We start from the raw sequence: 22,336 nt of genomic DNA on the forward strand, positions 1-22,336 counted from the left end.
AACCAAAGATAAAGAGAAAATATCAAAAGTAGCCAGGTCTACATTCCACCTCTTTGATTTAAAGGAAATTTCTGACTTAAATGCTGAAACATGAAGTTTCAAAGACATTTAGACACTTGCTACTCAGTTGAAAGGGATATATCCTCTCCAAATAAGATACAATTTATCAGCTAAGACTTAAAATGAGATCAGAGACATCCTCACTAACCCACTTCTACTATGTCACCAAAAAGTTAGGGGATTATTTTCTTGTTTATTGTCTATCTCACTAGACTATAAGGACTAAAAGAAAAGGGACCTTTGTCTGTCTTACTCCCCCTATAGACCCAGGACCTAGGACTATGCCTGGCACATGATAGGTGGTTAATATATATTTGTTAATTGAATAAATGATATTACTTAAAATCATACTTCACTTCCTACATTACACAAAATGAGGGTAAACATCTCAACAAGATATAATACAGGTAACACACTATTAACATATTTAAAGAATTAAGAGAGTTTTCATAGTCAAAGAAATTCTTAAGTCAAAGAGATAGTAAGTCATGTGTGAAATGTTTATACTTCAAATATATGCAACCTATACTCCATTCAACTCTCTTCATCTAAAATGAATACCAAATTAATTTTTATTGAATAAAATAAGATTTCCAACATGAAATAATTAAATCACCTGTCCCGCCAACTCCAATCGCTTGTTACCATAATAGTCTCTGTCGTCAACTTTATTATCTCCTTGGGCCAGAATTACTCTTCGCACCATCACTGCAGTATAGATACATTTGGCTCGGAAATTGAATTCTTTAACCTGTAATTCAGAAATTAGAGAAAACTTTTGAGACAATGCACGTTGAAATTTAATGTGCCTCAAGAAAAGAACAAATGTTATAATATTTAAACAAGAAAATAATGAATTGTTATCCTTCTCTCTATTCAAAGTAATTCAACTAGTCTATAAACCTCCTGAGAGCTCAGATGATGACTTTTCATCTTTGTACTCAGTACCTGTGGCAGCTTTTCTTCAAAGATGACCACCATGAACTCCTTCCCTCCCTATATGTTTCATGCCACTCCTTTATTAGGAGGTAGAGTCCATCACCCATTTTGGGTTGGCCTATAAACTAGCAGTTTCTACTTCCTTTCTCTTAGAGTACTGAAGCACCGTGTGAGAATTCCAGAACACTCTGCTGGGGAGAGAGTGGCTACTTGGAAAAGCTCTGAGGAGACAGAGATGTGAGTGAAGAAGCCATCTTGGATGTCCAGCCCAGTCAAGCCTTTGGATGACTCTAGCCTCAGCTGCTATCTGTCTGCAACTTAATGAGACCCAAGGTGAGAACTCTCTTCCACCACTGTTGAGTCCAGTCAAATCACAGAACCATGAGAGACAGCAATAAACAGTTATCTTAAGATATTAAGTTTTGGAAATGTTTGTTACACAGCAATGGATAACAGAAATAGTACTAAAAAACTGTCTGGCACTCAACTGAATGAATGAATGGATTGATGAATGAATTTGCTGCAAATGTTCTATTAACTCTTCTCTAGTTCAAACCCTGAAATCCATATTAATGAATCTGGCCCAATCAGTAAGTTAAATCAGAACTGGTTAAATAATTGCACTCGTTTGTTTGGGAAGACAAAAACCTTAGGTAACTAGGTAAATTCTTTCTATACATCCAAAATGATGAGTTCTGAGAGTATGGCCTTTAAAATTTCCATTTTACTTTCCTTAATCATTGAGTAAGATCCCAGTGAGAGCCTATTAAATTTATCACTATGACAGATTAATTCAGGGGATCGTGATTTAAAAGAACAGGAACTATTCTCCTTCACACATTTTGTTGTTGCTGTTAAAGAATTACACTAAATAATAAAGGATGTTAGAAATTCTGCACATACTTCAAAAAGTTCATTCTCCTTCAAAGGAAGTTTCATTTCTTCTCTAGGTCAATTTATCCCCTTTCTATTACTGAGAACTTTGGAATGTGTTTAAAGAAATGTGTTGACTTTGGAACGTGGTAAAAGAAAAAGTAGCCCTAAAAGCTATTTTGTCATCTTGTACTCACAAAACAATTACATCAATAAGAAAGGTTGGAACAAATTTAGTTCTTTAAAAAGAAAAGTCTCTTGTCTAGCCTCAAAAAAAGCAAACCTCTAACCATAACAACAATTACCACAACACTGAGCAGAAAAACCCAGTCTCTGGGCAGTTATAAGTAATTTACATTCTCAATTGATGTTTACCTCCATTAAGATACATCTAATTTACATTTTTTTTCTGATCTTAACGTGGCAAGCTACATTGAACACATAACTCTTTTAGTTGTATTTACCTTCCTTGTTAATGAAAAAAATGGAACAAACTTTCACTAACCAAATATTCGACTTTTAACAAAGTCCATTTCACAATTTCACTTTGCATAAATACTGGAAGATTCTCCCAAGACATTTATAAGTAGAAATAAATATGGGTATTTATAGCAGATGCCCTGCTGAACTTCATAAGGCACTTGAACCCTCATTCATTTTACCCCTCTTTTTAACTACTATATGCTGAAAAGTAAACTCTAGGTCTAAACTGAAAAAAATGAGTTAATACTTAGCCCATTTTTCATACTGATATGGAGAACAGAAACTCTTTAATTTAGTGGCTGACATCACTTTTTGGTAGAATGCCAATAATAGTTCAGAAATCCCTTTGTGGGATGTTAACCCGTAGATTATTTGAAACAGGGAGAAACAGAAGACCTACCAAATGGGCTTGGAACATTGAAAGCAAACTGTCATCACCAAAACTCTGGAGTCCTTTTAATATCACCTTGGAGGAAAGATAGGTCTTAGGTATCTTGGGGAGACCTTTACAGCAGTGGATTCCAAACTTCAGTGAGCATCAGAATCCCTGGAAGCCTTGTTAGAACAGATCGCTGGGCCCCAGCCCGAGTGTCTGGTTCAGGAGGTCTGAGGTGGAGTCCAGGAATTTCTAACAAGTTCCCAGGTGATGCTGATACCACTAGTCTGAAAAACGCACTTTGAGATCTAGTGCCTCTGAGGAATTGAGAGGCTGGGGTCCCAAGCCAAAGTCTCTGCAGGTCACCCTCAAGTACAAGTTCTGGGGACTGCTGAGTATCCTGCCCATCTATCTCCCTTTATGAAGACACATCCAAACCAGCGCTTTCTAAATTTTAGTCATTCAAGTTTCACCATCATGATTATTGTCGTATCTCCTTAACACTTAGATTATTACTTACTTTTTATATTTTTAATCAACTTTAAACAACTCATTTTTAAGTAAGCTTCATCCTATACAATAATACCATAAGATCCCAAATACCACAAAAATGGATTTTATATGCTAGTTGTATTTTTTTCTAATAGGTACAAAATTATTTAATAAAAATGTCCCTGTATCACCTAAAATCATCTCCAATATTACACTTAGGTAAATACTGTCCTAAACCATTCTGGAAAACAAAGGTCTTTTTCTTGGTTTATCTATTCTGACTTGACTCCTCACTGGATTATGTATAACAAAACTTTTAAAATGGTAGTTTAGGCCTACTGCAGCCACATAAAAGTGCCAATGTTTAGCATTATCAATTTAAGTAAATAAATGTCAGTATAGCCAGCATTCTATCAGCTAAGGCTCTTTAATTAATCAAAAGTTCTCCTCGGCTATCATGCAAAGGTAAGTGAGGCCCCTAACAGAGGCTCTATGGCCATGCTGGGGAGCTGGGAGACCATGGAGCTTCAAGTACATCGCATCACTGAATCATCACAACTGTCAGGAAGTGGTATCAGTTTCACTGCACAGATGAGAAAACTGAAGCTTAGAAAAGTGAAGAGTTGTCCAAAGTAAAGCATCTAGGAGTAAGAAAGCAGGATTTGAACTCTTAACTTTCTGGCTCCAAAGCCCTTGTTGTTTTCACTACTCATTTTTGCTATTTTGAGTTTCAAACCGTTTTTCCAGTCATCCAAAAGAGTTTAAAACTCAGTTCAGATCCAGCTTTAACAGTAAGACTTTCTAATTCTTTGAATTAGATCAAGGACACACACAAATAAATGGCAGCCAAAGGGCAGAAGCAGAGACCCATGTTAACTGGTTAACAAGGTGTTTCTTCTTTTTTTTTTTTAATGAGAAGTTTTTATTTTTATTTTTATTTATTTATTTATTTATTTTTTGTGAGGAAGATCAGCCCTGAGCTAACATCCATGCTAATCCTCCTCTTTTTGCTGAGGAAGACCGGCTCTGAGCTAACATCTATTGCCAATCCTCCTCCTTTTTTTCCCCTTTTTCTCCCCCAAGCCCCAGTAGATAGTTGTATGTCATAGTTGCACATCCTTCTAGTTGCTGTATGTGGGACGCGGCCTCAGCATGGCCGGAGAAGCAGTGCATCGGTGCGCGCCCAGGATCCGAACCTGGGCCGCCAGTAGCGGAGCACACGCACTTAACCGTTAAGCCATGGGGCCACCCCAAGGTGTTCAAAATAAGAAAACGGAATCAAATGCGTTTAGGTGGTCAGGGTCCACTTCCACAGATCCTGTGACTTCTCATTATTTATAATCAGCCCCTGAAGGTAGAGTTAGCAATCCCTGAATTAGATCATTCATGAATAGTACACGTGGTAACTCGTTATAAACCAGACTATTTGGTTAACAAGATAGTCTGACTAACAAATAATTGTATCACTTAGAGTAGCATATCTATTAAATGGGAGTGGGGGAAGGATGACTCTTGCCAATATGGCCCATCTGTTTAAAGTTAATAAAAAATAAACATTAAGCACTGGTTTAAGAATCAGAAGACGAGATTCTAGCTCTTTCTCTGACCACTAACCAGGTGGGTGACAAGGCAAATCCTTTAGCTTGTCTGGACCTGAGCATCTTCACTATAAGTGAAGGAGGCTGTACAACATGAACTCTAAAATCCAAGGTCTAGGAGATAAACCTATCCAATATTTTAATAGGTATCTATGGTAGTGATGGTAACACAACAATGAGAATGTATTTAATGCCACAGAACTGTACACTTAAGAATGGTAAATTTTATTTTACATATATTTTGCCACAATAAAAAAAGTGTCCATGTGTGCAAAGCACTGTAAGCTCATTTTAATTTACTTAAAAACATCTAAGACACCATCTCTGTCCTTCGAAACCATGAAATCTAGTAGAAGCAGTAACATATGTAGGAATATAAAACACTATCATTTCAGATTGAAAGAACCACGACAGAACAAGCATGATAAGATGATGACACGACACAGCCAACATTCTCTGAGCACAGACAAATTGTTGATAATGGAAGATTATTGCTGGGGGCCGTCCAGTCCTCTTTAGGATTCTCTTTTCTTACGGAACTAGACTTTAAATAATGTAACATGTATTCAACTTCTTGACCAGAAATGCACAGACCTCAAAGATCACTATTCACAGTTGTAAAGGGGTTACTCACTGGTACATGGGTCAGAATGGTAGAAGCCAGGAGCTCTCTTGCTTCTTCTATTTTGGTTTTCTTTGGTCCACCTCCCCACATCCTCTGCCTTCTTACTTTGTTCCCTATGTATTTTAATGCCTATAAAAAACAGAATATATTATAATAGTGTTTGAATGACATCATCGGAGAGAATTTATTAAGCACCTACCCATACATAACACTATAAGCAAAAAAGACAAGAACCGTGGTTATAGAGAAAGCTACATTGGGCCTAGTCAAAAATCAACATTTGTCATGAATCAATGACAAAATAGCATTAATATGCTAATACACTGGTTCCCTTTTTATTTTATAATTTGTTTTCTCACTATAAAATCAATACATGAACATTGTAGGAAACTTAGAGAAAAATTATATATAAATATATAAAGCAGCCATCAATCCTCCACCCAGAGAGAACCACAGTCCGCAGTTAACATGTTGGGGTAGTACTTTTTCCCCTCAAAAAGGAATCATACCATGTAAGACCTCTATCTTGAAAGCTACCATACACTGCTCAGAGAAAACAAAACCTAAATAAATGGAGGGTTATGTCATTTTCATGGACTGGAAGATTTAATAGTGTTAAGGTGGCTTACTGTTAAAATTCTCTCCAAGTTGACCAACAGATTTATCATAATTGCTAATTACACTCCTGGCTTTTTCAAAATCAAAAAATTGTCCACCCACATCCTTTTCAAGTGAATTCAGCCTCCTGGGCTATGTCAGGTTAAATTCCTCCCAGTGGTGCCCTGACATCTGGCCAGGTGCAGGGCTCAGCTGAGCTCCGTCTGCCCAGATGCCAATTAGGAGCTCACACTTTAACAGATAACAGCTTCTAGAAGAAAACATAGGAAAATATATTCCTGCCCTGGACTGGGCAAAGATTTCTTTAAGTAGGACAAAGAAATCAACAACCATAAGAGACAAACAAATAAAAAAAAAACCCTTTGATAATTAGATTTTATCAAAATCTAAAACTGCTCATCAAAAGACACAGTTAAGGGGCCAGCCTATGCTTCAAAACCTAGATCAGGTATCACTTCTTCTCTGAAGCCTTTCCTAACTCCACTCCTTTTTCTCTGCTATTTTAATTCCTTATGTATAAAGAATTGAGTACTTTCATTTGTGTTCAGATCACACAGTATTTTAATCATCTATTTACACGTATGTCTCTCCTACGAGACTTTGTGTCATCTTTTGCTTTGATTCCTAATGACTAGTATAGTGCCTGGAACTGAATGGAACTCCTTGTGATAAGATTTGGATACGAACCCTAGGATCTTCCCTGTTAAAAGGCCAGCCCGGTGGCGTAGTGGTTCGTGTGCTCTGCTTTGGGAGCTCAAGGTTCAAGGATTCAGATCCCAGGAGCAGACCTACTCACCGCCCATCAAGCTATGCTGCATCCCATATGCAAAATGAGGGAAGACTGGCACGGATGTTAGCTCAGGGCCAATCTTTCTCACCAAAAATAAATAAATACATAATTTTTTTAAAAAAAGCCATTGGAGCATGAGATAAACTAAGACCCCGAAAAACACCTGTTGCAGCAACCCAGCAGTAAGTAGTACCTAAGTAACTGATTACAGCAAGTCAGCAGCTGGGGGGAACCACACATAGACAGGCAGTTCCCTAAACTGAGTTTTCCTAAACTGAGTTGTCTTCATTAAATTTGGTCTTCTAGTTCCCCTGGGAAAGAGGCTAAAGATCCTTCACTTCATTGAGGAAGAAATAAAGGAACACAGGGCAGCCTTGCATCCCTTCTGATGTAGTAGAAAGTCACCTCTTCCCTGGAATACCCAATAATGTTGCCAGGGTTTCATCACGTGAGGGTTGGGGTAAGAGCCAGATCTGTTCATAAATAGGCCAAGATAACACCCCTAGTGCATCCTATTCTCCCAAAAAGGTAATATATAATTTCTTCTCTATAAACCAGAGCCCTTGGCAATGACAATGTGAAACGTACATGACCAATATACAGCAAAAAGGCTTCATGAGCAGAAGAAATGGAGGAGAGACTAAAAAGGGAGGCATTAAAAACAAAACTAAGCAGAGGTTTTAAGCACTCCACTGAAGTGCCACGTCGTCAAAAGTTCTATTGTATGAGTGTATGTGTGCTACATTTTCATTTAGAACATAAAATATTCATGTTGTCATAACTCATATGTTCCACTTATCAACCATTTTAGATTATGCCTGCCTCTGTACCCTCTTATTAGTTGCAAATATTAATCTATGCTTTAATCCAGCATAAAGGTACAAGCCATTTCAAACTTAGACTTCCTGTTTCTTTCTCATGTTAGGAACATGCCTTTCTTATGTTAACTAATTGTATATTCCCCTCGTCTTTTAACTGAACTGCTCTAATTCAGTTAGCTGAAATTTTATGGCCGTACCTATTTAAGAGAAATGAATGAATGATTTTCCAACCCACTATTTAGCCCCTGCCCAAACAGCTTTACAATGCCAGGGTTATCTGACCAACACTGGTAATATTTGCAATAAAATGAGTAATGGATCTCATTGAATCCACCGGGGTATCATTAAGCTAAATTGCTCTTCTAGGGCGTTACACAGCTTTAAAGGATGGAGTGTATCTCCCAAAATTGAGCTAATTCTTGGGTGTTTCTTAGCATTTTCTCTTCATGTGCTTGCAACCCTTGGAAAATATAATTTCAGTTTGGAACAGATTCATGCTCAATAAATATTTCACTTTCAATAAAGACCAAAAATAGAATCTCCTAAATCAAAACAACTTTTCCTGATGCTGCCTACCCAATAACTAGAGTTGACTATTAACTAATTAGTTAATTAGTTATTCTCATCACTGTGATGAGAATAATCCCTGCTGATTTGCGCTTTGGAAAAGTATATACTTACATATGACAACCTTCCTAAATGTTTGGCTCAGTCTATGAAAATATCAAGACAGATCTGATCTTCAAAACACACACTAACAGATATAAGTGGGAAAACGCTAACTCTACAAGCATCCTGGGCGACAAGAAAAAAGCAGCCTGGAATTTCTACCTTGTTCTAAGTAACCCACAGAATAGAAGTGTACATATGGATAAATAAGAACTGTCTATTGTGGTTCTATGGTAAGGAATTCCTACCTCCCAGGATGGCCATGAGGAATGTCACTATTGATTTACACTTAGCAAAGCACTTTACACATGTGGGACTAAAGACCCTATGTATGGCTGTGACGGCTCCCTGCCACATGGGAAGGAAGGTGCAATTATTTTTATTATGTTTGACATCTATATAGCTCCCTATCTTCATCTTTGAGTCTTGTCTTAAAATTCCCAGGTTCCAACCAGGAGTGCCTACGCAGGTCAATGAAGGCTCTAAGTGGTACAGGGGTCTCTGAGGCTGGGCCTGTCTTGCTAATAACACTGGGAATTCAAGAAAAGGGATAAAGACCACATACAACTGGATGCCAAAAGCTACTGGAGGTGGGGAATAAAAAGTGATATTAAGAAGAAATGCATGAAAAAAAAAACCTTCTACACTAGAGCTTCTGTAGTTTAAAAAAACAGATCACTCAGGCAAATAAGGAAAAAAGAGTGCTTGCTGTTATATTCAGAACAAAAGCCTCTTGGCCACATATCCCTTCTGTTAGACACCATAGGCTAATAGTTTGTCTAGGCAAACTCCTTCCTTCAATCCCTAAAAAAATGAGTCAAAGAAGCATATCTACCACTCCTCCCATCTCCCCAATGCCCCTCCCAAATCTATACCCCCAGAAGTCACTGCATCGGATGCTTTATCAATGAGCAGCATTAAATCTCCAATTCCCTTTCATAGCAAAGGACAAGATGAAAAGACACACCTGCATCTGTGTGAAAATCTGAGCTTTCTGGCACTCTTCCAAACTGGGTCCAAATGCAGCCATCACGTGCTCCTCTGTTCCAATCATCTGCACAATTTCCTGGTCACTCTCAACACCCATGGCCTAGGAAGGAAAGAAAAGATAGAAAGAGTGTTGGCTTTGTGTTAACTCACTGACATTTGCTTATGCTAATTTGGCATTGTTTGCGGGTATTACTTCTAAGCAAAAGCTAGCTCTTTTCTCAGAAACGGTGCCATCTGGCATTGGCAGCCACAGCCCAAGCCGCAGAAGAACCTGAAACAGAAATTTTGATTAGGAAGAGGAAAACAAACATTCTCAAGCACTCTGTGCATGTGTACCATCTTCTAAAATTCGTAAACATCCTATGAGTTTCATCACGAAAAAAGGAGGCTGGAGACACTGGTCACAATTACAAAGGCAAACTGAAAAAAATAAAACAAAACAGCCAAAGAGCAGTAAATCAGAAAATGTGCATTGCTGAAAAGAAACAGAACCCCAATTAGTTTCATCAAAAGATTAATTTTTCTGAGAATTGTCAAATTGTTCACATTCAGGCTAAAAGAATTTTTCCTGAGGGATGTTTTACCTCACTATTCTAGGGATATCAAGCTGTAATTATAAAGATTTTAAAAGAGATTTTTTTAAAACTAAGAACACACTTAACAGGTTTAAGAAACCCACTTATCTTAAGTGTTTCAAGGTGGCAGCCGGCAATGCGGGTCTTCGTAGATTCCATATGGTACTAAGGCTCACTCCTTCACACATTTGCCTGGAATTCTGCCATATCAAGAAATAGAGCATAATCTCACTAACCCTCTCTTGGCAGAGAAATAATCTGCTTCTTAGAGGTTAGGGGGCAAGTTACGCTTGCATTAAAATTCTCCCTTTAGCTCTGTAGAGAAAACTGAGCCAGGGATGACTGTCTCGTTAGGTTTCAGTGCTCTAGTTCTCAGTTCACCACATGGAGAGAGAGAAAGGGGAAACCAAATCCCAGTTCCAACGCAGAACACCAAGAACATTACGCTGAATACAACGGAATGGGCATTTCTCTAGAGTCGAGAGATCTGATGTAATGTCAACCACAGACCTTACAACCACCATTGTCACGTCACCTCTTCCATCTCAGTGCTTTCATTTCTGTAACGAGAGGCACAACCAGACCCCTTCCAGCTCAAAATTCTACAATTCCACATTTGAATTTTAGTAGTCTGTATTCTGTCAATTCAGTTTGGATACTTCAGGATCAGATGGAAACTTATTGAAAGTTTTGAAGCTTTGAGGGGAAGCTAAACATATGTTATGTCCCTTTCAGGCCAACCATGATGGTTTTAAAGGTCACCAATTCTTTGACATTCCCTTCAAAAGGTGAAGACTAATTCTCCTCCCCTTGAGTGTAGGCTAAACTTAATGACTCTCTTCTATAGGAAAAAAGTGGAAACGACAGTGTACAACTGTGGAGGCTCCATCATAAAAGGCACTGTAGCTTCCCGCTTGCTCTCTCTCAGAGTGCTCCTCTGGGGGAAGCTAGTGGCTGTGTCAGAAGACACTCAAGCAGTCTATGGAGAGGCCCAGTGGTGAGAAGCTATGCTTTCTTACCAACAGTCGATGGCCATGTGCATCAGCCATCATGGAAACAAAGCCTCCAGCCCCGATCCAGCCTTCAGAAGACTGCAGCCCTGGCTGACAACTTGACTCATGAAAGACCCTGAGCCAGAACCACTCAGCCAAGCAACTCCCAAAGCCCTGACCAACAGATACTGCAATAATTTGTTACATAGCACAGATAACTAACAGACCAACTTTTGGAATTAAATTCACTATTTACACTTAAAAAAGATTTTTTTTAAAGTGTATAACTTGTTTTGTTCAAAAATTTGTTTAGTGAATAAAGTTCTCAGGACACAAATTTCTTTTTCTGCACTTTAATTTTTCATATTTTTATCTCTAATTTGATATGATGCATTTATTCAAATGGATACTAGACACAAACTCCTATTTAAAAATTACACACATTCATTAACCTTTCATAGATTAAAGAGGAGTAATCCTGAAAAATTATCAGTTCTAATTTTTAAACAAATGAAAAAAAAAACTGGATTATCCTTAGATCAAGCACACTGAGTTGCATCAACTCTGATGGTGATGGCATATATGTAGAACCATCTACACTTTCTGCTTGGTCTGCAAGTAGCCAGTTACAAATATCAGAAGAAAATATTTCTCTGTGAAAAGCTAATTAGAATATGTTAATTTTTATCTGTCAATCTCTCAAAATAATGTTATATGGGTTTTAATGGAATCAAAATATAAGAAAAACAATACCAATTTGCAGTAGATTCTAATCACCTTTCTCTAAAATCTTTGATAATAAAGCTTTGTAACCAATGCACTTTTCTTCTCAGAGGAAAGCCCAAACACAAGAGATCTATATGGGAAAGATACCAAACCAAGCACACAAAATGACAGAGCAGGAGAAGGCCTCACTGAGATGGAAACAGAAACTTAGAGCTGAAATGGCAGTAGCTTTCTAGATCAGCTCCCTTTCTTTAGGCATGTTAACATCTAAATCATCTGAACTGAAGGCCACCTAGATTATTTTAATAATTAATGTTTAGTTCAGTAATCTCCAGGTGAAAAAGACTATATACTTATCGCCCATTTTAGTGTTTAATAATAACGAAAAAGTCTTTCCTCATTAAACACATGGATTGCCACTTCAAGTCGTCCTGATGCTGAATCTAAGCAGTAATTTTACAGTTGCATAAAATTCTGGAGTGGCCTAACATAGATCTAAATAGACTGCTCTAGGAGCCGGCCTGGTGGCGTAGCAGTTAAGTGCACGCCCTCCAATGCAGTGGCCCGGGGTTCGCAGGTTCGAATCCCAGGCATGCACCGATGCACTGCTTGTCAAGCCATGCTGTGGCAGCGTCCCATATAAAGTAGAGGAAGATGGGCACAGATGTTAGCCCAGGGCCAATCTTCCTCAGCAAAAAGAGGAGGATTGGCATCGGATGTTAGCTCAGGGCTAATCTTCCTCACACACACACACAAAAATAGACTGCTCAAACCCTTGAAATATTTCTAAGCCGTGAAGCAAAGATATGCCAAGCACATGGTAAATGACATCATATGTGCAGAAAGAAGGATCAGTGGCAAAGCTTTCCTCTGAAAGGACTAAACTCTTCCTATATCGGGTCACTGAAATACAGGGTGATAACTCAGATTATCATCAAAAGCGCTCCGGCTCCAAAGACCAAACTGACTTGATGACTATGTAGCCTTCGGAAGTCACAGCTACAAATAAATGACATATTGCTATGGAAACGACAGCAAAATGCCCAACCATTTTGCTTTATAGACATCATTTAGACATCTGAAAACTAGCTTTACATGGAACTCTTTGTACTCTAGATATCTGAAATCATTTCACCTAACTAATAAGTCAAAAGTGAACGCTATATAATAACCTTAGGAAAAAATAGCAGAGACAATATGTTTCAGCAGAAGGTCACCCAGTCTGGCAATCAGCAATAAGAAAGAACAAAAATAAGGGGACGCACTCTTTAAAAAGAGGCATGAAGTCTTCTCCTTGAATATCCACTAAGTGTGACTACAAGTGTGACTTTCAGAGACAGAAAGAATACCAATAAGCAGAAAAGAATGATATGCAGGCTAATGGTGACACACTGAAATATATTATGTGAAGGACGGAAAGGAGAAAACTTCTTAAAATATCTAACATTCAGAAATCTCTAATTTTTCTTTAAAGTAGACAGAAGTCAATTTATTATTACCAAAAGTAGTCCTAGCAGATAACAAAAGAACTGTGATGGCCCTCTTTAACTTTGTAATTTTTTCTCTTTAAAGATCAAAAATTTCAGTGTGAGTTGGTTTCCAAGAAACACTGCCCAGCACCCTTGAAATCTGATCCTCTTTCCTGTAAAACTTTCAGACTGCAGATGCCATCACAGCACAACTGCTGAAATTATTTAGAATACAAAATGTAAAGTGGGGAAGATTCACGGGCAGGAGAACCTTTGTAGTGATTCAAGTCCATAAATAAGGCTGATCTAGGTCTTAAATGCTTTATCCGTCATATTCAGACTCAGCATGAAATCTGGAAACCCTGCTGCTGCTGTCACTTTTAGCCAATTGTTGGTTACAATCAACAACCATCAAGTCCTAATGACTGTCAAGGTCTGTGTTAGGGCCCCACAACACAAAAAGAGAAATGATGTGACTTTTCTGGTATCCCAGTTTATTTTCCTGGGCTTCTGACATTAAATGTTTAAGGAGAACTAGGTAAAGAGAAACAGCATCCTCTTTCCAGGCAGTCTCACTTTTCAAAAAATACATTATCTCATTTGTACTTCACAACAACCCTCTTAGGTAAAATTCTCCCTTGATAGATAAATTATCCAAATGCAAAGAGATTGGGAAATGTGCCTAAGACCACAAACCTAGTAAGTGGAGAAGCTGGAATTTAACGTAGATTTGTCTGATTCTAAGCTATCCAATACTCTATGCTAACTTCCAGATGGTAGAGTCTCAATAGTGGTTATCAAACATGTTTCCATCAGATTATTGAAACATCCCTACAGTAGGAGACCAAAAAAAGTGACTGAAAATCTACACTGAAAAATTTGAACTGAAAATTTAAAAATATTTAATTCTTATACACTGCTGATTAGAATGTAATGGATACGTTTCAGGAGAAAAATTTGGCAACATGTACCAAGTTTTTAAAAAAAGATGTAATTCCACTCCCAGGAATTAAGTCTCACAAAATCATCAGCAACATGCACAAACATGTATGTATAAGGACACTCAGGGTTGTGCATAAGAGTGAAAATTTGGGGGATAAGATGACACCTAAATGACCCACTATAGGAAATTGGTTAAATAGATTATACCACACATGCAATTTCTACACAATACCTTCTAAAATTAATGAAGTAAATTTATATTTATAGACATGGAAAGCTATTCACAATTCACTGTTAAGTGAAAAAATAAAATAAAATCGATGTGTATATTATAAAAGTAAAAGAAAAAAATGTCTAGAAAAATATATCCAAAAATGTAGTTATACTTTTCAGTGGCTTTCTAAATTTTTACAATGCAAGGACTGTTTTATAATCAGAAAGGGAGAAGTCTGAAATCTCAACTACTGGTTACATAAAAATGCACACTGTTAATTTATAGCCCCATTATAAAAAGGACTTAAGTCAGCTATATATGTATACACTTACAACATAAATATTAAACAAATTTGACAGAAGAAACTGTCTTATCAAACTTTTGTCACCTAGCCAAAAAAAAACGGATTTAATGAAATTTTTCTGATTTTAACGCACGCATGTGTCTAGTAATGCATTTTCCATGTGAGTGATATAAGATTACATGCATTATAATTAATTTATAATTTCTGGTCTAGAAAAAACGGGAAAGCAGTCCTGTGCATCTTCAGGCATCGAAAACATTCAAAAAAGTCCTTTTGCTGCGTGGGAACATACTGCCCTCTGCTGGAGATGTAATTCTACGTAGATAAAATTTTCTTTATCTACTAAACACCGCTAATGTACACAAGACACTACGTTGGGTACTGTGGGATCCCTAAAGAAAAGCCAAAATTACTTCTGTGCTTAAAAAATAAAAATCTTGAATAAACATAATAAAAAGTATATTTAAGAATTCTCTCTGGCCCCCTGATATAATGCTATGGCTTTTATGATTATCATCATCCTAAAAAGAAAATAAATGGCACCATCTCATTTAGAGAACTCAAAAGCACATTAAGCTATATTAAACACACAAAAAAGTGCCTACAACCCGCTTCATGTAATTGCATTTAGAATATAGGTATTTCCTGAGTTAAAGAACCTGACTTGTCAACATTCATTCAATGCCTCTGAACACCCAGGCACACACCCCAGCCCCCAACACCAGCCTGACATGAAAAGCTCCATCTTCCATGACTCTCATCACTGTCACCTGGTTACAACTTTAACAGGACAGGTTCAATTCCTTCTTTCTGACTCCTCTGAGGCTTATATCCAAATGTTTCTCCTTTTCAACCAACTTAGTTAATTCTACCTCAGAGGATCTCTTCCTGTTTTCTCTCATTGCGACCCCCAGAATATTTCCACTATCATAACAACTGCTGAACAGAAATATTTAACTCTGAGGTGAAACTAAATAATGAGAAATGAGTATTAGCAACCCCTAAAATTATCTGAAGTATCTAGTACCTCTTTAGTATTTCCTCAAATAATCTGAGCTCTTTATTTCAATCTGAGCTCTTTATTTCAATCAACCTAGTCATCAAGATTCATTTCATACCCATGTACAGTCGATTATCATTATCCACGGTAGCTACGTTCTACAAAGTTGCCAAAAACACTGAACTAAATCCTGAAGCGTTGCTGCAAGGGGACAATGCTTAGATTAGGTTCCTGTGAGCCTCTAATTACATTTTCTTCAACTGATCAATACAGAACCTGGTTTTATGTGTGTTTCCGTTTAAAGCTACCTTATATAACATATATATTGTTGATTCATAAAACTAAACTCACAGTGACAGTACTGTAATTTATACCTGAGCGAAGCTTACTTAACACATGTATTTTCTCCGTAAGGCACATCACATTGCCTGTGCTTAGGAACAGTAGACAGCACTTCAGCACTATGCTCAGGGGCCATTTTACACAGTAAAACCATCAAGAAAAAGCTCAAAAATGTGAAAAACATGGCACTAAACAGATCTCAAAAAGGGCACTTGTTTACAGGACGAGAGCTGAAATGCGAAGGCAGAGTGTCCGACCTCAGCTGGGAATGTGCCTGCTTGGTGACTCAAATTTTTAGCTGCTCTGCACATGTGCATGTCCGTAAATAACTGTAAAAGCACCAAAAGTATTGATTTGGGGGTTAAAATAAGTTTTAGCAAGTAGGAGAATTGCCAAAATAGAATCTGAAAATACTGAGGATTAATTGTTATCCTATAATGCCAAGTATTTTTCTGTTTTGCCTAATGACAAATACTACAATTTAACTGTTTGTAGAATGGATATAATATTTAAGTCTCAGAGCAGGTTAAGAGGACCACATGCAGTGATCTGAGAAAACTATACCATTTAAACGTTATTTCTATGGGAAAATGTCTTAGGTTCTAAGCCAACAATTCACAAACCAGCTGAAAAAAAAAAAATCAATTGTAGACTGAATATTTGTTTATGTAGAAACTCACCAGAATCCAGAAGTCCATAAAAAAGAACAATGAACTTGGTCCATACTCTTTGACCTAGAAAATTCCACTGCTAGGAATTTAGCCTACAGATATCCTAGCCCATGTGTAACATATTACAGCAGTTTTATAACAGCAAGAGTGTATATGTCCACTGACGGGGTTAAATAAACTATGGTACACCCATAAATGGAAGTTTGCCAAAAAGAATGCAGTAGCTTTGTATGAACTAACATAACACTATCTGCAAGATGTAAGTTACAAAAAAAAAAAAAAAAGAGCTCAGTGCAAAACAGTGTGCAATGTAAGTAAAAAACAAAACAGAATAAAAACCTACTATATACTTACGTGCTTGTATATGCATAGACTCTCTCTAGAAAGTGCACAAGAAACTAGCAGCAAGTGGTGTTTTTGGGCAAGGGAACTATGTGGTTAGGTACACGTGGGTGGGAGGCTTACTCACCACTATATACCCTTTCGTATCTCTGGAATTTTTTATACTGTATCTATTAAAAAAATAGATTACTATTTTTTAAAATATCTGAACCCAGGTCTTACTAGATTTCAATTGAAAATACAACACATGACTGACAACTTATCCATGCTATAAATCTTTCTATTTCTAGAACTCCTTATCCTCCAAATTTCTAATTACATATGAAAATAAATCAGAGAAAGAATTCTTTATAATTTTCAGTAGATACCTGTTGCCTTACCTTAAATATGATTACAATGGGTATATCTTCTGACAAAGTATTATGCCTCAAATAAAATCGCCCTTGTTTCACAGCCATATTGGTTCTGCTCTTTTTCTCATGGGTGGAGCTATAAGGAAACACAAGTTCGTTAAGCTGTATCCCCATTTAGTTTCAAGCTAGTAACATGGCATATGATCAATCAATAAGGTTCAACTGATCAATAATGATCAGTAAGGTCCCTTCTAATAGGTGCTTTGCAAAGATGCACAACTCCTTTCCTGCCTCCCTGTCACTTCCACGAACATTCAATAACACTATAAATGTTTCTTTAGCTTTGAGATTACAGTGGAAGTTTTGTGGGTGAATGAGTGACAATCACCAATTCATTTTGATCTACTTCACTTTGATCCTACTGAACTGCTTTGATCCACTGTAGGACATATTCATGATCAATTTTACACATTTGAAGAGAAAAATCTCAAAATGAGCCTACACCACAATGAGAAAACTATGAAGAAATGAATTTATATACTATGAATTTTTAAACTAATAATCCAATAAAACATACCTACAATCTTGGTCTCTACTGATATCTCTATTAGCTATAAAATCCCTAATGGATTTAAAAACATTTCCAAGCTTTAATCAACCACAACAGTAAAACATACTGATCACCGCCACATACACTGCGCTGTTACTCACTCTACTTGTATTAGCTCTAATCTCCTACCTACTAACACTTACTTTGAGGTAGTGTCTCCAAATCCTGTACCAGGAAACCGAGCATAGAGAAGCTACGTAACTCCCAGAGAAGCTACGTAACTCCCACCCAAGTGCCTCATAGCTAGTAGACAACAACTTTGGGATTCAAATCCCAGTGGCCCTGGCTCCAAAAGTTGTGTACAGTGGGAAGACATGGGTTGTAGAATTATTAGATCTGGATTCAAATGCTGGCTCCCTCTGATGATTGATGTCACTCTGGCCTCAAGGCCTGTTACTCGGCTGTGAAATGGAGATAATACTACTTATCTTGGAGGGCTGAGGTGACAATTAAACAGTATATGTAAAGCACCTAGTACACTGCCTGGCTCCTAGTAACTGCTCAGTGAATGGCCATTGTCAGCTGCCTCTTCATCAGAAAGAAAAATGCAGAAACTCGAGTTAAGCAGTTAATTACATGTTGTCAGCAGAGAAACTATTGCATACTGACATCTTAACTATGCCACGATTTTTTTAATTCCCAGAACTCATTAACATGCAAATTTAAAATTACACGATAATAAACCAGACAAAAGAAGTTACGGGAGTGATATAAGGGACGCTGTTGTAGAAAAATGAGTATACTGTGAAAGAGGCTGGTCTAGAAAACTAATAAGATGTTAAGTCCATGATATAATTCATTAAATATTGAGTATAAAATAGTCTCTGATTCTATCGATGTAGATGTACATACATAAGATGGTCAAAGACTAAAAAGGAGCATGAAAAACTAGAGTGCTTCTCTCTTTTTTAAAAGTTCCTTTAATGCTACAAATTAACATAAAATTCAACTTGAATAAAATAACAAGTGGCCTTTCAAACAATGTTTCACACATTCATCACTGAACATTTTAAATCAATATTCTGTGCTTACAGACTTATACAATAAATTAAATGCAGATACTTTAAATATTATGCTGCCTTTTACCAGAGAGAAATAATTGGTTACTTTCGTACTGAAAGAGAGCCATCTGATATTAATGGAATTATCAATATTTCTTAGGAACATCATCTTTGCTTCCCATACCTGGTAACTGAAGCACCAACCGTCCCCTTTCTATCAGCCTCCACAATGATCCTGTTCTTAGACAGTTGCTCTTGGATGAGAATAACTTTTTCTACTCCTTTAACAATGAAGTAGCCACCTGCCCCAAGGAAACAAGAAAAGCTTCACCGCCTATTCTTCAAACAGCATAATTTAGTAATCTCCTGCATTAGAGATCGCTCTTCTGCTGCCTCATGGCGCCGGCCATCACTTCATCTGAAGGGGTTTGCTGATACTGTTTTATGAATTGGTGATAGTGCCAGCACCTGATTTTACACAAACGAGCCATAAGATAATAAACTTCTTGAGGGCAGGGAATGTATCTTATCGGTCTATGTATCATTAGTACCCGACATATATAAGAGGCGAATGAAAAAATGTGAAATAAATTGTCTTCAGATTTCTTAAGCACAGAAATACCGACAATCTTTAACATAAACTGAAATTTGCTCTAACTTCTCTAACAAATCAGTGACAGTGGTAGACTAAGATTAGTTTCCAAAATAATATTCTATATTCAATAAAACTCATAAAACATTATCACACATTTCTTTGCAGACTATTCAGAATAGGATAAAGTGAGACTTCATTTTACCTGCAGAATATAAGCAAAAAAATGGCAACATATTTGACTTATGCAACATTTTGTTACAGTCTAGTAAAGTCACATTGTTACCATCTTTCCAAAGCCTTCCGGGATACTACCTTAATGCAACTTTAAAGGAATTAGATTAAAGCAACCATAAACTAAATCAATGTGAAATGAGTTAAGGAATTAAAAGAAACTTTCTGTTAAGTGTTAAGCTTGAAACTTAACCAAAGAAACTGCCTAGAAATAGTTACAAAAAAAAAACTGTTAAAAACTTAAAAGATTCATTCTTTGCCCCTTTACTGCATTGAAAACAGCCTGCAGTAAGCTATTTGAGTCTTTTCGTCCAGCTAGACAACTAACTGTGAGATTATTCTTGAACTTTTAAGCATACCAAAAGAAACCATTGAGCAAAGAGACAAAAACAAGACTGACAAACCACAGCAATAAATCAGAACTTGGGATATTAAAGTTTTAAACGTGAAATAAAAGAGGAAATAGTATACCTTTTAGAAATACAGACTAATAGAATAAAGTTGGAGCCAAATTTACAGACACTTTGTAAATGAATTTTTATCCAAGTTCAAGTTCATTATAAAGCAGAAAGGCTGGTATTGTTTTTGCGGAAAAATGTTAAAACAGCATCAACAGTAAAACAAAGGCAAAAAACAAAGGAAGGGGGGCAAATCTGAGGAATCACACATACCTGGATCTAACGGACATTCGTTCAGTTTGGCAAATTCTGCTGGTGTTTTTCCTGTAAGAACACAGTTTGAACTACGTAGCATTATGGGCATTCTGTTTAAAATAAAACAAAAAGAAATATCACATAAAGATTGTCACTGGCAAAAAAGGTGAGAAGAATACAAGCTGTGCACTGTACACATCACTAAGGGGTCTGCATTCCTCTTCAACGTGTTAGAAAAGGCAGAGCAATGGTAGTTACGAGAAAGAGCTGATGAAATGAAGTATTTCCTCCGGCACACTGCTCCTCCAGCACAGATAACAAAAACTCAAATGTTTGGTTTCCTCCAACTTTGCAGACAGGCTTTAGTGAAAGTCAGAAATGGCTGCAACTCTTCATTCATGGCAAACAAAGTGCCTCTCCTTAGTTACATAGAAATAGCACAAGGAGTCAAAGTGTAAGGAACAAGAGACCACCAAAACTAAGCAGGGAGTTTTGAAAAAGAACTCAGTAAAAATTCTAGAAATGAAAACGTAAGCATTAATTTAAAAATCTATGAATAGGCTGAAGAACAGTAGATTTGACACTGCTGAAGACAGAATTACTGAATTGGAAAAGAGCTCTAAAGAAACTGAGAATGTATTTCAGAGAGACCAAGAGATGGATGATATGAAAGAGAGTTTAAAAGTCATGGACGAATAGAGGGAGGGGGTCTCATATACGTCTAATCAGACTTCTAGATGGAGAGAATACACAAAATGGGTGAGAAGTCCTATTCAGAGATAATGGCTGAGAACTTTTAAAAATGTATAAAAGCCATAAATCCCTACAATAATACATATGCAGGATAAAAAAAAAAAAAGCCCCAACTAAACACAGTTAAGGTACAAAACACCAAAGACAAAGAGACGATTTAAAACCCAGCCAGAAGAAAAGGTAAGTTACTATAAAAGGAAGGATGATTTGATGGACAGATAACTTCACACCTGCAATGAACAGATGCCAGTGGAGTGACAGCTCCAAGTGCTGAGAGAAAATAACTGTCAACCTAGATTTTCTCATTCTGTTGAGTCATCTTTCAGAATGAGGTTGATATAAGGATATTTTCAGATAAAAACTGAGAGAAGTTACTACTAATAGACCCAAACTAAAAGAGTTTCTAAAAGATAAAACTTCAGGAAGATGAAAAATAAATGTGGAATCAAAGTCTGACACGCAAACATGTATGGTAAGCAAAGAATATGGTAAATAATGTGGGTAACTATAAAATAATATTAACTATAAGACAATAATAATAACTCTGATTTATGGGTTAAAAAAAAACAAAATAGAACTAAAGTTTGGTACAACAAAAGCACACAAGTCAAGGGAGTTGACTTGATCCAAGTCAGAGCTTTCTAAGGTCCTTGTTCTTTCCAGGAGGAGAATAAAGATACTGATTATTTTCAAACTTTGTTAAGTATGCATTTCAAAATTCCTAAAGTAAACACAAACAATCAGAAATACTGTATATGACTTTCAATCAGTTGAGGGAGAGTAAGGGGGAAAAAAAAATTTCCATTAATCCAAAAGGCAAAAAGAGAAAAAAACTGAAATATATGAAAAGCTGGACAGATTAAAAGTACAAAATAAGTTGACAGAAATATATCCAAATATATCAGTAACATAATAAATGTAAATGGACTACAGTCTCAGGTAAATTTTTTAAAAATCTAGCCATACGTAGTTTACTCCAAACATACCTAAAACATATGGACATAGAAAGATTAAAAAGAAAAGGTTTTAAAAAATATGTCAGAAAAATAACCAAAGAAAGGAGATGTGGCTGTATTAAGAGCTGACAAAATAAATTTTAAGGCAAAAAACATTACAAAAGATAAAGAAGATAAATGCATAATAATAAAAGGTTCAATTCACCAGAAAGACCTAAAAATTCTAAATTCTACACATCTAATACCATAACTTCAAAAAGCAAAAATACACAA

At 36.7% G+C, this 22,336-nt stretch overlaps 1 protein-coding gene across 2 annotated transcripts in view; it reads right to left on the reverse strand.

The window, feature by feature from the left end:
• The window catches only part of POLR3B (RNA polymerase III subunit B), a 113,500-nt gene that overhangs the window by 75,640 nt on the left and 15,524 nt on the right, over window positions 1–22,336 (reverse strand). Inside the window, exons 7-12 of one of the 2 annotated variants that reach the window (XM_004418058.3) lie at window positions 20,373–20,464; window positions 19,060–19,177; window positions 17,292–17,400; window positions 9,312–9,434; window positions 5,456–5,575; window positions 677–811 (exon numbers count right to left, since the gene is read on the reverse strand). In XM_004418058.3, the coding sequence (XP_004418115.1) occupies window positions 677–811; window positions 5,456–5,575; window positions 9,312–9,434; window positions 17,292–17,400; window positions 19,060–19,177; window positions 20,373–20,464 (697 nt within the window). The remainder of the gene's footprint in view (window positions 1–676; window positions 812–5,455; window positions 5,576–9,311; window positions 9,435–17,291; window positions 17,401–19,059; window positions 19,178–20,372; window positions 20,465–22,336) is intronic. The other variant, XM_087448998.1, reaches the window with a different exon arrangement.

This window comes from Ceratotherium simum, chromosome 25 (genome assembly GCF_057802395.1).
Source record: "Ceratotherium simum simum isolate JZ-2026a chromosome 25, ASM5780239v1, whole genome shotgun sequence".
Taxonomy (NCBI): domain Eukaryota; kingdom Metazoa; phylum Chordata; class Mammalia; order Perissodactyla; family Rhinocerotidae; genus Ceratotherium; species Ceratotherium simum.